Source organism: Lissotriton helveticus, chromosome 4_1, assembly GCF_964261635.1.
Source record: "Lissotriton helveticus chromosome 4_1, aLisHel1.1, whole genome shotgun sequence".
Taxonomy (NCBI): Eukaryota; Metazoa; Chordata; class Amphibia; order Caudata; family Salamandridae; genus Lissotriton; species Lissotriton helveticus.
In genome coordinates, this window is record NC_136063.1 from 1,600,003,675 (window position 1) to 1,600,020,620 (window position 16,946).

General features: G+C 44.4%; 1 protein-coding gene across 2 annotated transcripts in view; it reads left to right on the top strand.

Moving 5' to 3' along the window:
• Positions 1-16,946, top strand: part of AOAH (acyloxyacyl hydrolase) — a 919,324-nt gene that overhangs the window by 858,421 nt on the left and 43,957 nt on the right. For both annotated transcript variants that reach the window (XM_078688219.1, XM_078688220.1), the window contains exon 18: positions 9,270-9,329. In XM_078688219.1, the coding sequence (XP_078544345.1) occupies positions 9,270-9,329 (60 nt within the window). The remainder of the gene's footprint in view (positions 1-9,269; positions 9,330-16,946) is intronic.

Genomic DNA, 16,946 nt, shown 5'->3' on the forward strand with positions numbered 1-16,946 from the left:
ATTAATATGTTCTAATTAACGGCTATAGTGATTTAAAATGATACCTACTGCTGTAAACAGTTTATCACGCTTACCAGATCCTGATGTAAAGCCTTCTATGCTCTGTCGCCTCTTCTCCCGTTAATGAATGTTCTTACAAAACGTGCCCCCTTAAATCATAAGTGTAAAGAAACGGGTCAGGAATAAATCCGCTTAAACCCTCGGTTGCACGATGACGTGCCTAAAGTATGACCGTGATCCACAAGACCCATACCTCGCTAGAAGCGGCGTTCTGCAAACTCTGTCTCACCTATTGCTTCCGGCATAAACATCCGGTCCATCGTCAGTTTCAATTTATAGCACACCGTTGTCGAGACCCGCTCAAGTTGTTCCATTATGAAGTGAACGCGCTATTGAAGTGTAATACGATATAAAGTGAATAGTGAAAATTACATCCCGAGTTGTGTGAAGATAAAAAGATGAAGTATCAGAATAAACATGCAAGTGTAAAGCGACCGCCACCGGGGAATGTGTACAAAGAAATTAGATGTCAATCCTGTACACCAGTTGCATGAATATAAACATAGCTTTCGAAACATAGCGTACGAATAAAAAGTAATTAATCCCAAGAAAACGTAACAATTAATACCGTATTCCTGCGCTAAACTCCAAATTTCATAAATGCTAACATAGCTATGATGACGTAGCATGTGTTTAAATAGCAATTGATCATGAATGCTATATGCATGTCGATATATTCATATTCGTATTTGCACATCTTTTGAAAACATAGACAAAAATGTGGGATCCTGCTAAGAGAAAGAAAACATAACATGCTGAACTGCCTTTTGCTAGCTACATGAATGTTCATAAAACCTAAATGTCAAGCAATCTCTTGTTTCAATGATGGAATGTGAAGATGAATACCTTGCACATAATTCACCAATATTCAAAATGTCAATACAGATTTTCAAAGAGGTGAATCAAACATTCCTTGAAATAGTAAACATGTTTTATAAAAAACATAACATTTCATATTGATCATTAAGCCCACCCGGTGTTAAAGTACCCAGTCTCTTAATCCAGAACGTTTCCCTACGGGATAATGCAATATTGTGGTCTGTACCTGTGTGTTTTTCTACAAGTTCTAATACTGTAAATCTCAGTTGTGGTATGGTGTGGAATGACTCGTTCCAATGAGTGGCTAAACTGGAAGTGGATGATCTATTGCATATTGTGCTCTTGTGTTCAATTATGCGCGTTTTTATTTTTCTGGAAGTTCTTCCCACATAAGTCAAGCCACATGGGCAAAGAATTGCATAAATTACACCTGTAGTGTTACAGTCAGCACTATGTTTAAGAATGATGTCTTTACCAGTGTGAGGGTGCGGAAACATCTTACTCACAATGACATTATTACATTGACCACATATTGGGACATAGGGAGAGCTCCCGGTCAGACCTGGTTGCTTCCAGGTCTCTACAGAGCTAAATATTCATGCCAACATGTTTCTGCCTTCCGTTGGCCTATTGGCCTATGGCATTCATCAGTGCTGTATCTATGAGTCGCTATATTGCAAGTAGTTAGTGCAGAGTACCCATAGAGAAAGAATAAGTATATGGAGAGGACCTACCTCTCCCTTATGGTCTTTCAGTTAAGAATAACCTAGTTCTGTTCCGCTAATTGCTGCATGGTCTATTCGGGGTGGGTCACACTTTCGTCAAGGTAGAGAACCCGTATATGTTTCCTACTGTGCCCCTTCGAACAGCTAATGGTAAAAGATGCTGCGTCTCACGCACTAGGAGGTCATCTAGTGCTGGCTTTATTCTTCACATTCTTTTGGAGTTTCATGTTGTGTGAGTAGTTCACCAAGTCCTGTTATTTTTTTTAATTATTTGCATTGTCACAGATCTTCATGCTTTTCTATGCGATACAGATGTAGTCAGCCCAGTTCAAGTTTCTAGTTTGCATTCTTGTATTTGTAGTTCTGTTTAGCCCATCAGAAATTCAGAACTATCCCCCAGATGCATCAAGCCCATATTCTGCGAATTTAAAATTGCGTAAAATACCGAATCTCAATTTAGAATTCGCAGAATGGGATGCATCAAGAAAAGCGACTAAAAAAAGTGATTCGCCATCGGCCGCAATTACCGATTGCGATTTTTGCAAAATCACATAAGAATCGCAGAATCGCCCGTTTTCCATGTGAAAATTGCGAACTCCCAATTACCGAAATCGCAAATTGCGATCTCGCTAATTTCGAGATCGCAAAAACGGGAAGTCGCATTTCGAACACAATGATGACATCACAACCAGGAAGTAGGCAGTTCCCTCCCTCATTCAGAACACAGAGCCTGAGAGTGGAAGAAGCACAGGCAAGAGCTCCACAAGATGCATCCTGCAGCACCACAACAGGACACAAACAACAAAATAAAATGTCCCAGGAAGCAGTAGGAAGCAGTGCACCAGCCAGAAAGAGAAAAATTAAATTCTCTGAACAGGAATTGGAGTTCCTCATCGAGGGAGTATCGAAGGACCATGACAGGCTGTTTGGCAAGGAGTCACGGAGGGTGCCTGAGGCCGACAAGAGGCGCATTTGGCTGCTCATTCGCTCAAAGGTGAACTCAGTTGGCGTGGCCCAGCGCTCCATTGATGAGCTCAAAAAGATGTGGTACGACCTCAGAGGTCGTGCCAAAGAACGCATTGCTGATAGGCTGGGGGAGAAACATGCCACCAGAGGAGGAGACCCCACAGTTGCATCCAACACTCGACTCGAAGACCTGGTGGAGGACACCCTCAATCCTGCAGCCTGCCTGGGGGTCACCCGGCTGGACACCTCCCGACTCACCCAACAATCCCAAGGTAAATGCCATGCAACTGCGACCCCGTCCCCTAACAATGCCCATGACTCCAGAGCTAGCCATTTGATAACCCCAGTAATGCAGGCCATGCACACCTGAAATGCCCTATTGCATTGTGGGACCTGCAGTGTGACAATAATTCCCGGATAGCCACACACAGCCAGACCTGTCAAGTGAAAGATATCCCTAAAGCCAGTCAGGGAAGGCAAGCCTGCATGCATGTTGCAACATCCCATGTGCAAGATACATATCATTAATCATGCCCCCATTTACATCACAGGTGCGTCAGAACAATCCAGCACAGACAGCGAGGCACTCCACATTGAGGAGAACCCTGAGGACACCGAGGTAGAGGGCCATCCTGCCCCACGACCTGGATCCTCACAACCACCAGCAGCAGTACCACCACCTCCCCATGTGGACAGGGCCACCCCTGCAGCTACAGGAGCACAGCAACCACCCCATGTGACACCCATGGCAGTGGTACAGGCCACACCACCACCCAGGAGGCAGACACGTCACACAGCCACTGTGCGATCTCAGTCCAGCAAACTGATGAGGCAGCTGCGCAACGTGTCACCACGCGCCCGCAGGGGGGAACATGGCCGAGATCCTGGGCTGGCCATAGAACGCTGGATGCTTGCTGTCAACCAGAAGCAGGCACGGCACTTGGCAGCCATCCACCTGCAGCTCAATAAGACAGCGCGAAACATGAGCCAGCTCACGGAAAGCATGCAGGTCATGACCGCAGCTGTCAGGGAGAACAGCCAGATCCTGGTGTCCCAGCAGGACATCACCCGCCGCCGCCACCGCCAGCTGCTGACCCGCCTGTCAGCATACACAAGCTCCAACCATCTGATTGGTAATGCCACATCCCAACTTTCGCGCCGCTCTCTTGAGATGCAAATTCAGATGGTACAATGCTGCCAGGATGTCGCCAGGGCCTTGGAACAAGTCACAACAGATGTCCGCAGTCTGCAGGCGTCTGCCCATGGCCAAGCAAGTGGGGGGGATGATACCAGTGAGTGCACATCAAGTCACAGCAGCCTGTCCTTGCCGGTGGTAACCGCACGCCGCCGCAGCACCAGGCCCACTGGAGCATCACGGGCCAATAGTGGCGTGGAGGACGTGGAGAGGCGATCGGTGCGTCCGGCCGGAGGCGCCAGTGACTCTATGATTTCTAGCAGCAGGGCCATGCTGATGAGACAAGCATGCCTGCTTCTCTATCATGGGGCTGTATGAGGAAATACAGTTATCATGTATTTAGAAATAAAAAATGTAAAGGCACATTATTGTGAAAATAACAATAACAATTTATGTCACACGTAAATCCGACTCATGTCATTATTACATTTGTCATGCATGAGTGCAGTGTTGTGTGAGGGGTATGGGTGCACTAGAAACAGTTCTTTGTGATATGGTTGCGGCGCCTGTGTCCTTCTGCAGGATTCTCCCCGCGTACATGATGCACATGTGCAGGTGGGCGGTTGTCCCCTTCTGACTCGCTGCCAGAGATCTCCACAGGTATCCTCTGCTTGGTAGCAATATTGTGGAGTATTGCACACACGGCCACGATACGGCAGCAGACCTCAGGCTGGTATTTGAGGGCCCCACCAGTCTTATGTAGGATGCGGAATCGGCTCTTTAAAAGCCCAAATGTCCGCTCAATGCAATTTCTAGTGCGAATGTGTGCGGCTTTGTAACGCCGTAGCTGTGGTGTGGCAGGGTTGAGGTATGGGGTGAGAAGGTACTCACGGAGGCCGGAGGCGCTGCCACCTGAATGAAAGGATTCAAAAAGGGGGGTGGTGATGGACAGAGTATCTGAATTAAGCAGAACACTCCTACCCAGTCAAAAGATCAGGGCTTGATCCATCACCGTTTTTTAGCTCACTGCACCATCCCAGTTCAGAACCTGGCTACATGCAAATTAGTCTGACCCTGGCCCAGTGCATCATGGGAACAGGGCAGACCAAACTACCAAGCCAATTCTTTACTGGAAAGGAAACAAGCTTCCGGGGACCGGTTTCTGGCATGAAAGGAGCAGAGGGTCAGTGCCTGTTATGTGCAGCTACATGGTCTCGATATACTGTTTGTGGGCATGTGTACTTACCTAAGAGGTGTCCTTCACCAAACTCCCCTGGCCAGGCGTGTGTGCATGCCGCTGTGCTGGAATATGAAGGAATCATGCGGGCTCCCCGGGTATTGTGCCACTATGTCGGTGACGATTGTCTTTGCGTTGCAGACCATCTGGATGTTCAGTGAGTGGTAGGACTTGCGGTTCCGGTACATGTATTCTGTCTCAGCGGGAGGGCAGATGGGTTGGTACAGTCAATGCATCCAATTACATGGGGGAATTGCGCAATATTGTAAAATTGTAGTTTTGTTTGATTCAAGTCCTGTTGGGTGGTTGGGAATGTAATGTAATGATGTATCCGGGTCAGCATGGTGTCCAGGAAACTCCTTAGGCAGCGGACAGTGTGCTCTGGGACATCCCCCCGGTAACTGCAACTATCCCCTAGAAGCTTCCGGAGGCCAGGAGGTGCAGGCAGCACAAGACCTGGACATGGGTGGGCACGGCATTGGTCCTCCTTGTTGGGGACTGCATCAGGGGGTCAAGGTCCCGGATGAGCTTGGTAATCATTGCCCCATTCAGCCTGTACTTCGAGTAGATTTCCTCCTCAGTGTGGCCCAGGAGTGTGATCCGCTGCCGGAAAATTCGCTCATGGATCCTGCGTCTGTTCCTGACTGCAGCCTGGAGCCTTCGCCGCCTGACCACCATGTAGAGTCCTGGCATTGTGAATGTCCTCATGCTCCTACTGTGTCTCCTTAAGTGTGTTTGTTCAGCCTGTAGCTAGTTAGAATTTAATTTTTATTTTTTTAGAACTTTATGGTTACCACCTGGGTTGAGTTCTCCTTAAATTGCACGTCGCAAATAGCGATTTTGAGGATTTTTGCTAATTGCGATTTTTTATGCATTTGGTTTGCGATTATTTTGCGATTTTGCTGATGAAATCACAGAATCATTGGAAAATCGCATTTTCAGAATCGCAAAGGGGGTCCCACCTTGATTCTGCAATTTTATTTGCGAAGTCTCAAAAATTATTTTGCGATTTCGCAATTTGGTTGTTTTTCATTTCATGAATTGCGGTTCATGGAATTGCGATCGCAATAGCTGGTTCGCTACTATTGCGATCGCAATTCGTGTTAATGAATCTACCCCTATGAGTCCCAGAATTCAGCTGGAAAAATAGGACTGGAAGAGCTACTAATGCGGAAGCTTCAGATCTTCGTTGCTGTAGTTTTGCTTTTTGCCAATAGATTCAGGATATTTCCCAGATACCACTGGGTCAAAGCTGCAAAAAACATATCTTAGTGACTGTGATCACACCAAAGTGTGGGGAGGATTGGATAATTGGATACGTTGTGGAGTAAATACATTCAAGTGGTTAAAAAAAGGTCACACAGGGTTGCATGAATTTTTGTTTTTGTATCCATGCCACATATGGAGCGCGGCAGGAAGCAGCCTCGATGGATGTTTCAAAGCTCTATGGATGTTTCAAAGCACTGAACGTACATCTGTGCAGAATATATATTGAATACGTTGACATTGACTCATAAATAGCTCATGATGCAAACTGAACTAACACTTAATAGCAGGCAGCATCTATTACCCATACCACGGAGACTCCCTTTATCTATCATTGAAAGATGAAAAACTAGGTCGACCCCTAAATCTACAGACAGCTCACAAAGGTGCAGAAGGAGCCCAGTCTGCAGGCAGGTGCATTCTTGTCATACTTCATAGTGGACCGTTATCAACAATGGCGGTCTAGTAAAATATTACAGCAGTGATACTCAAAATACATGGGCCCCCTGAGCAGCAGCAGCTCTGGGCTGCTGTTGACTGGACTCACCATTAACATTTAAAAAATGATAAATATACAGAAAGCACTTATTTAAAGGTCAAATGCAGTTTAAAAATAAGGAAGTAACTAGGCCCTTAACTTTAGGAACACCTTCATTTTTAAAGACAGCAAATATGTAACAATACGATAGTCTTTTCAAAATTCGAAAACTGTATTTCATTGACCTGTAGAACCATTTCATCTTAGTAAATAAAATTATAGCAGTGCATTCAGAGGTATTTCTTAAAGTGATCGTTTTCAAGCATGAATTTAGAAATGCTCATGCTTCCACCCTCCCACCCTGACATCAATGCCATTAGTAATTATATCCAAGCACAGGAGATAGTTTTGAACAGCACGCATCCTGAAGTCATGTATTTCGAGGTCCTCCTATGTGATAATTAAGAAAAAGGAGGGAAATTGAAATAAAACATTTGCCCAGGGTCACATAATTTGGTCAAGTGGAGAAGCTCGGATTTATCCCAGTTTTTCCGGTTTCACATTGCGCAATTGAGTTCAGCCAGTACATGTACATGCTTGGCTTCCCCTACAAACCCATCCCCCACTGGCACCAGTGCGGCCCCCTGTCCCACTAAAGACCAAACATTGTGGCCCCCGTGAAAATGTTTGTAAGTACACATGTATTACAGTATAGGGCTCTATAGGGAGCTGCCCCCTGAGTCTCGCTTCACTCAGAAACCGTTCTTCAGAACGGTGCTATACCTAACCATCCCTTTGATTGATGCTGTGCAGGGCTGTCCATGTGAGCGGCACTTTGCAGAGGACTCTGTGGCGCTATTCTCAGTTAGCCCCTAATTGAAACTTACTCGAGCTTTCCACATACTTTATTTATATTTTATTGCGGTAATTATAATGGAAGCATTAGAGAGACATATAAGTATGTTTGCGGTGTGAACTGACGGCAATGCTTACAAATACAGAAGAGATCACAAACGCAGCTTCATAGCGGTTTGAAGCCAGGTGGGAAAAGATACAGGGCTTTATTTAGATCTCGGCAGATGGAAAACTCCGTCACAAGCGTGATGGATATCCTGTCCTTCGTATAACGATCTCAATAGGATATAGTAGGAGCCTGGTAGAAACCAAGGGGCATATTATCAAGAAAGGGCGTTACATTATCGCCGCTTTTATCAGCAGGAAACTGCAGATAAAGGGGTGATAATGTGCTTGATAATATGCTCTATGAATTCCTATCGAAGCCCATGTTAGATGTGAAGACATCTAACATGGGCTTCAATTGGAATTCATAGAGCATATTATCAAGCACATTATCGCTGCTTTATCGGCAGTTTCCTGCCGATAAAAGGGGCGATAATGTAACGCCCGTTCTTGATAATATGCCCTCAAGCTTTTTGGAAGGCCCAGCAAAGGGCATGAAATTAGAGAAATTGTGCAAAAGGTCTCCCAACAGATATGCCTGTGCGTGATATACAAGGGTTTGCAAATTCAGTCACACATTATTGATACATGCCATTGTAAATTGCAATTAGGATAGAGGGACATCGCTTTCTCATGATTCATAAATGGTTACCACTGAAAAAGGGGTTTTATAAATCTCAAAACACTTTTTTTTCGGTCACAAATGCTGTGATGTTGCGAACGCAGGGTTTGCAACTGCAAAATACTGCTATACATCCAGCCTTAAGTCAGAACTACTTATAGGGAAATCTTTGTGAAGCAGGTGTAAAGATTCCCACAGCTCTTTCCCTCGCTTTCTTGTCTACGATTCTATGTAATCCACCTGGACGCAGTAGCATTAGGCTCCATCGTGGATTATGTGTTTATAGGCTTGTGGTTGTCATTGTGGCTGGCGGTTGAGCTAGCACGTTTCCTCATCTCGCAGAATCTACAAGGCAGTACTCAGGCTTGTAGCTTTGTGTTAACCAAACTTTCCCTGAAAGAATTCTCTGAAAGCATAGTAGCCCTCCCATTTATTTGGAACTCAAGGCAAAAAGGTGTACAGAAGGTGTGCAATTTAATGTGCGAAAACTTGGCTCTGAACATGTGACATTTGTAGCATCTTCTTGCAGCCTTAACTTAAAACCGATTAGGAGAAGTTGGGGGTTGTCATTTCAAAACTTAACCTTCAACTTTGCTCCGTTTGTATTGACTAAATACATAACTAAATAAAGCTGTCAAAAAAATATGTCCAACCTCGATAGAAAACATTAACTTTTGTAGATAGCCTGTCCTGTTATTGAGGCAACATTTATATAAAAAAGAATATACATTTACAAGAGGGCAGAGAAGAGATCCCCTGATGGGGAAAGACCTGCATCAGAAAGCCTAAAGGACATTAAATCTGTTTTGTGAGAATAGGGTGAGGGCGAATAGAGTAAGTAGAGAGTGCATATATAATAGAGGCATTCAAATTTTATACTAGTACACATACGGCAATGGGAATGGAAAATGCTCATGTAACAACCGTATCATAAAAAATCACCAGTCTTTTCCGCAATGTTGTTCATTCTTTCAAAATATTACTTTTTTCTTTGCTCACAGATCAATCCGTGCCAAGGGTGGATGTCTACCAATGAAACCCTTCGAAATCTCACCTCTGAGGTAAGAGTGATACCATTCCCTCTATAATTTAACATTGACCAGTGTCAACTAGTGAGACCGTGTGTGACACTTGGAGTCAAAAGAGGCATAACTTTTACATGCAAAACAAAAAAAAGGCTTCTTATATTTTCCGAATTGCTTGCATATGTGCGCCAGTTTTGTCTTTCACTGTGCAAAGCTGTAGCAATTGTCTTAGAAAGATTCCTAGATGCAAAATAATGCATTATAATATCGCAAATAGTACATCCAGACAGTCATTCAAAGAAATGTCATATATATGTTTATATCAGTTTCCCTAAGCCACATTTCATATTAAAGTGTCTGTTCCAGATTCCCTGTTAAGGTAAAAGTGAATAAGCCAGAGCTGAGTCTGGAGTATTGCTTCGAGAGCCATGCCAGGCATTTCTCCCTGCAACCCTGGCACATAGCTGACTGGGAACTATCATTGCCCCATTCTGGCTGCTTTTCAGACATGCTAATGCTAATCTTTCAAAATCAACAGGCCAGCTTTCAGCTGTACATTTTCCCCAATCCTATCAGCCTGTCAGAGGCACTGGGCTGTTGTTAAATCAGCACACTTACCTGTAGGCCAGATCCTTTTAACCCTTTCAGCTTCCTTGATACCCGAGAAAGAGAGCTCAGAAGATTAATGTGCCTGGTATAGAGGTCTGTTCATATTCTCTCTGTTTATTGGAGAAGAACAAAGGAGGGCAGAGGGTTTAACCCACTGTAAAGGAGAAAGGCAGTGATCAACCACACTTCTTCCATCTTAGAAGTCTCACCTCCACCTCTAAACCAGCTCTAATCTTCACCAAGTACAGTCCAGTAACAAGCATGTACGCCAATTCACAAAAAGGCCAGGGGTAGCGGAAGTGCCATTGCACACCATTTGCCCTTTACTTTGACTCACACACATGCTTACACATACTAACACATTCACACACTCTTGTTCACATAAACACACTCTCACCATTAAGCATGCATACAACATACATTTAACAGCATTTTTTACTTACCTTAGCTTCTAGATAGGGACATATTCCAGATAATGTACTGCATTTTTTTATTACATTAATAGTGAATAATATTATTCAGTATTCTTAAAATAAAGAAAATTGACAGAAACCAGGCATGTGGAGATCCAACCAGCATCCAATAATAAGAGCAGCCCCTGTGTTTCAGGCACTGATTTTGCCACCTCTGAGACCAGTGGTCGCAAAAGCAGTGCCAGGGGTAGCAAGGGGCAAGACAGGTGTCGCAGCTGGCGACCCCTAAATGATGTCCATGCTTTGTATGCTTCAAAGAATTCATCCTATGTAAAGGTTTTCTTATAGAGCTGTCTTTTTTGGAAGGCTCTTAGGTCTTACAGCCAATGCAATCCAAAAATTAGGCAAATACACCACAATTTAGACCTTGACAGTACGAGGCAGGAGCATCCCTGTGCAGGGCCGGACTGGGAATCAAAACCGGCCCTGGCAAAGTGCTCAGCCGGCCCCCGGGGGGGAGGTTGGGGGTGCGACTGAGCTCTTTGCCGGTGCCGGTTTGCGGCCGTTTTTGTTACAGGACCGATTTTGCAGCTATGCTGCAAAAACGGCCCTGTAACAAAAACGGCCCGCAGGGGCCCAAAACCGGCCCCCACCCTTGCAGCCGACCGGGGGATCGCCCGGTGCCTGCAACGGCCCGTCCGGCCCTGTCCCTGTGTCAAACTTCTCTCATGCCCCAACTGCTTTCTCTCCAACAATTCCAAGTCAGGGTCAAAGGTGGGGCTCAGGCCAATCACATGATAGAATGGAGTAGCTACTTGTTGCTCAATTTTAACATGGCATGGCGGAGTGAAAGTTTTTCCAGATTTTAGGGAATCTCTGGGACTTCCCAGAGGCTGGGAGCAATGGTAGCTCCCCTGGGGCTAAGAATGTGTTCCTCACCTTCCTCGATGCACTTCTTGAGACCTGTGCCTTTGAGAACAACGCTGTCATACGGGGCAATTTTAATCTTCTTTCTTGACGCTACCACTGATCCAAATACTATTTCCTTACTTGACACCATGACATTGGCCGGTCTAAGCCAAAGGGTCATGGGCCCCACACATCAGGCAGGCCATACTTTGGACGGAATTTTCTCTAATTGTGACTCAATTGAGATTAAGGAGATTCTACTCCTGACCTGGACTGATCATTGGGCCATTATTTTCGAGCTTACCAACTTATTCAAGGACCAACCTAGTTTATCTAATTTGTCATCTAGATCATACCGCAATTGGAAACAGGTAGATAACAACTTGCTTAATCTCCTGCTTTCTCGCTTGCAAATGAAACTACCTCAAAAGGCGGATCACCCCTCCATTCATTTTAACCAGTGGCTCATGGCGACTGTCAATAATATAGCTCCCCTTAAAAAAACCTTGAGCAACAGTATAACCCCATCAGCTCCATGGTTTTCGGACACCCTTAGATCTAAAAACAGGAGTGTAGAAGACAGGAGATATGTTGCAGAACAAACTATAACGAACATGAACTTGCATAGTACAAGAACTAATTAGCTGATTATAAAAAACTGATCTTGTCAGAAAAATGTTCTTATTTTTCTAAACAAATCAAGGAGGCAGCCAACTCCTCTAAAGAGCTCTTTCGGGTGGTGACTAAACTGTCAACACTCCCTGAAAGAAAGGGGAATGAGCAAGCTCAGGAATTTTGTAATTCACTAGCACAGCATTTTCAAAACAAAGTGGAACAAATCTATATTACTTTCGATAATAGGGTACGATCTGATACTTGTGATATAGTTAGACCACAATGCCTGAGTGCTCCCACATTTTCAGAATTCAGAGCAGTAACCGTGGATGACATAACTACTCATATTTTAAAAGCAAAATTGGGCTCTCCCCATGATCCCTTTCCTCCCGCGATATTCAAACAAGCCACTGAGATCCTTGGCCCCCAGATTAACCTCCATTTTTAACTCAATGTTCACAGAAGGTGTTTTTTTCTCCATTTGGAAGAGGGCTTCGATTTTGCCCCTTTTTACAAATCTAACCTCGATGCATCAGATCCAAGTAACTATAGGCCTATCTCACGTCTTCCACTTCCAGCTAAACTGGCGTGAAAAGTCATGAATAACCAGCCCACACTATATCTACATGTACACAATTCTAGAGGAGTCCCAATTTGGATTCCGGGCAGAACATAGCGCCGAAACAGCCCTAAAGGCTACAGATGAAATCAGAGCAGTTTTAGACTCAGGAGGTGCTGCAGTCCCTATTTTGATCGACCTGTCGGCAGCATTCGACAGGGTCGACCATAAGATGCTACTTAACCATTTGAATACTCTTGGCAATTCAGATAAGGCATTTGCACTGGTTTCCTCTTTTTTATCTGATAGTATACAATCAGTTGCCTTGGGCGACTATGCCTCTCCATCCTTCACTCTCCCATGTGGGGTACCTCAGGGCTTCTCTATAAGCCCTACACTTTTTAATGTTTATGTATCTGAATTGGCGGCACCAATTAGATTGCTCGGGATGGTATTAACATCCTATGCGGACGACACTCAAATTGTCCTGTACGTCTGTAAAAATATCATGTCGCCAGTAAAAAGATTCAGGGATTGCATGATGGCAGTCGACTCATGGATGAGCTTGCACAGCCTTAAGCTAAACTCAGGAAAAACTGAGATAATCCTGTTCTGTAACTACTCCCCCAGCTGGTCTCAGATCTGGTGGCTAGACAACCTGGGAGCAGTACCTATCCCGGTCCCTAAAGCTAAAAATCTGGGAGTGGTGATAGATGAGAGAGTGAACTTCGAAGCTCAAGTAGAGGCAGTTTTTTCATCCAGTTTTTTTCTACTCAAAGCGATTAGGAAAATCTTACCTTTGATCCCAGCAGAAAGCAGGAAACAGTAGTTACATCTTTAGTCCTTTCTAAACTGGATTATTGCAACAGGCTTTATCTCTGTATGCCCGAGAAGCAGCTACATAAGCTTCAAACGATCCAGAATGCGGCTGCAAGGCTCCTCCAGGGGATCCCCTAATTTCAATCAGTGAGAGAGCACCTTCCGAGTTTGCATTGGTTACCAGTCAAGTCGGATTAGGTTCAAGGCCTTGTGTATTACATATAAGGCACTACATGGTACTGGTCCTCAGTTTGTGAGGCGGTCACTGCACTGGTACTCTCCAAACAGATGCCTTTGGTCGGATGGGGCGAAACTGATACTCTCTCAGATATGTTTCAAGTCTAATTGGGGCAGCAGAAGCTTAACAGTGGGTGCTACGAAGCTCTGGAACACCTCCTTATCACCATCAGAAGTCTCCCTTCTTTGACATCTTTCAGGAAAGCCATTAAGACCTGGTTGTTCAATGAATAGTGCTCCAGCTCGCTTCTAGCCTGTTAACACCAAGTCACCGCTTGGTTTTCGTGCGCTGTATACATTTTATAACATAACATGTGGTAAGTGCCAGTTGCTTGCCAACTTCAGTAAGCGTCATGCAATCCTGAAAAGCTGACAGGCAGAACTTGATGACCAATATAATAGAGCTTGAAATACCAGACTTATATCAGCCAGTGCACAACCATTCTCCAACTAACGCTCGGATACCCCTGTAAGTAATAAACCCCGCTAAAGGCTGTAAATCTAAAAAAAAATGGCAGGGTGTTGGGATGGTTGTATGTCGGAACAACGCATGCCTTTGTGAAGCATGCCGTTACTTCGCAGTCTTTACAACAAATGTGTCTTTACCACGTATTCATTTACCACGCATATCGTTACAACGACATGCCTTAGGGACAGCACTGGACTTTGGAGTAGTATAATTTACTTTTCCAACTCCAGTCTGTGCAAAAGTAGGGAAAGCGTTGGAATTTAAAGTCCAATTGTGCGTTCCCTTAGGCACGTCATTGTAGTGACATGGGTGGTAAAGGAATGCGTGGTAAAGATGCATTAGTTGTAACAGCCACATTTTAACTGAAGCACGTGGTTCGGCCATCGTGGTAAAGGCTTTATTCCAGTTGGGATGGATTATGTCTTGGTGGAGATGGTGCTTCCTATCAAGTGTAGTCCATAATCACAGAACGAGATAACATCTTTTGAGTTTCTTGTGCTAATTTTATGCAGGTTTCACCTTAACACCATGTACTAGATTACCACACATTTGCACTAGCTTTGTGCTCCACTCAGACAGAACTCTTGCTAATCACACTGCTCTTGGCCTTTCGGCTTTCTTATAATATCTTCTGGCCTGCCAATAATGACCCACCCTTAGAATGATGAAGATGTTTTGATTTATAAATAATGTGTTTTTAACATTATGGACATTTTGTACTAAAACGACACTACTACAAAATTTCATTTTCATGTGCTTTACTAAAGTAGGCCTGAACTAGGCCTAATTGTTATCTCGAATATCAAACGCAGCCTTGTTGTGTCTGTTTTTTCATTTCTCCTCTCAACACACATAGCAAAAATGCACTTTGAAATGCTCTGTATTGTATGCCAATACTGTTCTCGAAAAACTCTAGTGGAAGTTTCTTTTCTTTGCTACAATTCAAGGTTCTTCCTACCTGTGCCACTCTAGGCCCATTCATAAACTGAGACTAGTATTGGTTGTATGTAACTAGATTTCTACTGTCGTATCCACTGACATTATGTCAAAAGGGGTTGTATTAATAATCATTTAGGGCTACTGTTGAATTATGCTGCATTACAATTTGGGCCTCATTATGATGGCGGCCGGACGAGCCTCGGCAGGTGTCCAACCGACTATATATCAGCAGTTCCACTTACCTAATTACAACGCGACTGCCATGCAGGCAGTTGGAAAACTGCTCTTTTTCATTGTGGCATGTTCTGTGGCACTAGAAAAGGGCTACAGCACAAACAAGAGGGGAAAAAGGGCAGTTCACAAACATCCGTGTGCCAGGCACCATGTGGTGCCTGGCACACGGTGCATGGATGTTTGGGAGGGCACCACATGAGTCCAGGGGCCCACAGGGGACGAGGACCCTGCTAGGGGTCTCCAAATTCCCATTCCATCTGCCTTCACATGGAGGTCGGACCACCATGTAAAGGCAGGGGGAAGAGGGTTATCGTAATCCATACAATGGTGCATCCGCGGGCACCGACCTCATTGTCGGAGACGTCGGTCGGTCCCTCCGACTGCGGGCCTTATTTATGAGGCCTTGCGTCACTTTTACACCGCTGGTGCATCACTTTTTGTGACGCACTAGTGGTGTAACAAATTCGCCATGTTGCGTCATATTTACAAATTGACGCATCTAGGGAGATGCGTCCCTTTGAAAAACCTGTGCGCCACAATATACCTGCGCCAGGTATAATGTATGCGGGGGGGGGCGTTCCGACGCCAGAAAGTGTCGTAGAAGTGACGCAGTGAAATGCGCCACTTCTAGGACTCAAATGCGTCAATATCTTATGTCTGCCTCATTGCAGGCGTAAGACTGACGCAGGCACATTGAACATGGAACTTGCCCATGTGTAAGGACCCATTGCTGGAGTTGTGTCACGTTTGTGACACACTCCAGCAATGCGTCATTTTTGCGCCTACAGATACGTTAGAAATGTTGACGTATCTGTAACTCCTTGCGCCATGATGCGTCATACTGTAAATATGACGCATCATTGGTGTCGAAAGGAGAGCGCAATGAAAAGTGATGCATCGCTGTTTTCACGCAGCGATGCGTTACTTTTCATAAATGAGGCCCCCCATCTTTATGCAGCGGTTGGACCGCAGCCTGAGCTATAGGATGGACCGCCACCCAAGGGCTGTTGGTGGCGATCCACCCAACATCATAATCAGGCCCTTTGTGTTCAGATTTTTCAATCTGTATGAGAATTTAATCACCTTATCGCTGACATTGCCATTTTCACTGTGTATCTGTGTATTTTTCTATAACAGTCTCCAAATGGGAGGTGAGCCACAACTGGTTTGTCCTGTCTTTAGAGAGCAGACCAACGTTAGTCTGTCTCTTGCATATTTTTCTCTATAACTTTGCTTTATGTCATTGATTGAAACCTATGCTACTTCTCTTTATTGAGTCACCATGCGTTTCGACAAACTAATGTTTTTGCTTTCTGTACTGTACTTTCATTATTTGATACATCTTCATGGTTTTTAACTGTTATTGATTTTGAGCTTGCTTTAGTCTCTAGACTCATTTAACTGACTTTCCCGATTTATATGATGCCTATCTAATCTCTGTAGAAACACGTTGCCTCTTATGTTCTTGAGGACAATATCGTCCCCGATCCTCCATAGGCACTTGTTTAGATTATCAGAAAAGATAGCATCAATAAAATTATAACTGATATGATTAGAAACAGTGGTCTGTGTGAAGTGCTGCTACTCGTGAAAATAAGTGTTTGATGGTCATGGGGTACAAATCCTGGCTAGTGCACTCTCTCTCTCCCAAGAAGAGTTGGATTCCTACTTGTGAATTAAGGTACGCCTGCAATGCACAGGAAAAATGCCTTCACTGAGCCCATAAAGCACAGACGATCAGTAGATTTATCATAAGAAATAATGTTTCATGAATAGAAATATTTGCTAAAATTATGATACAGTTAGTGTATTGCACATTGTGAAGAATGGCTTGAGTGGGTTGTTGTGAG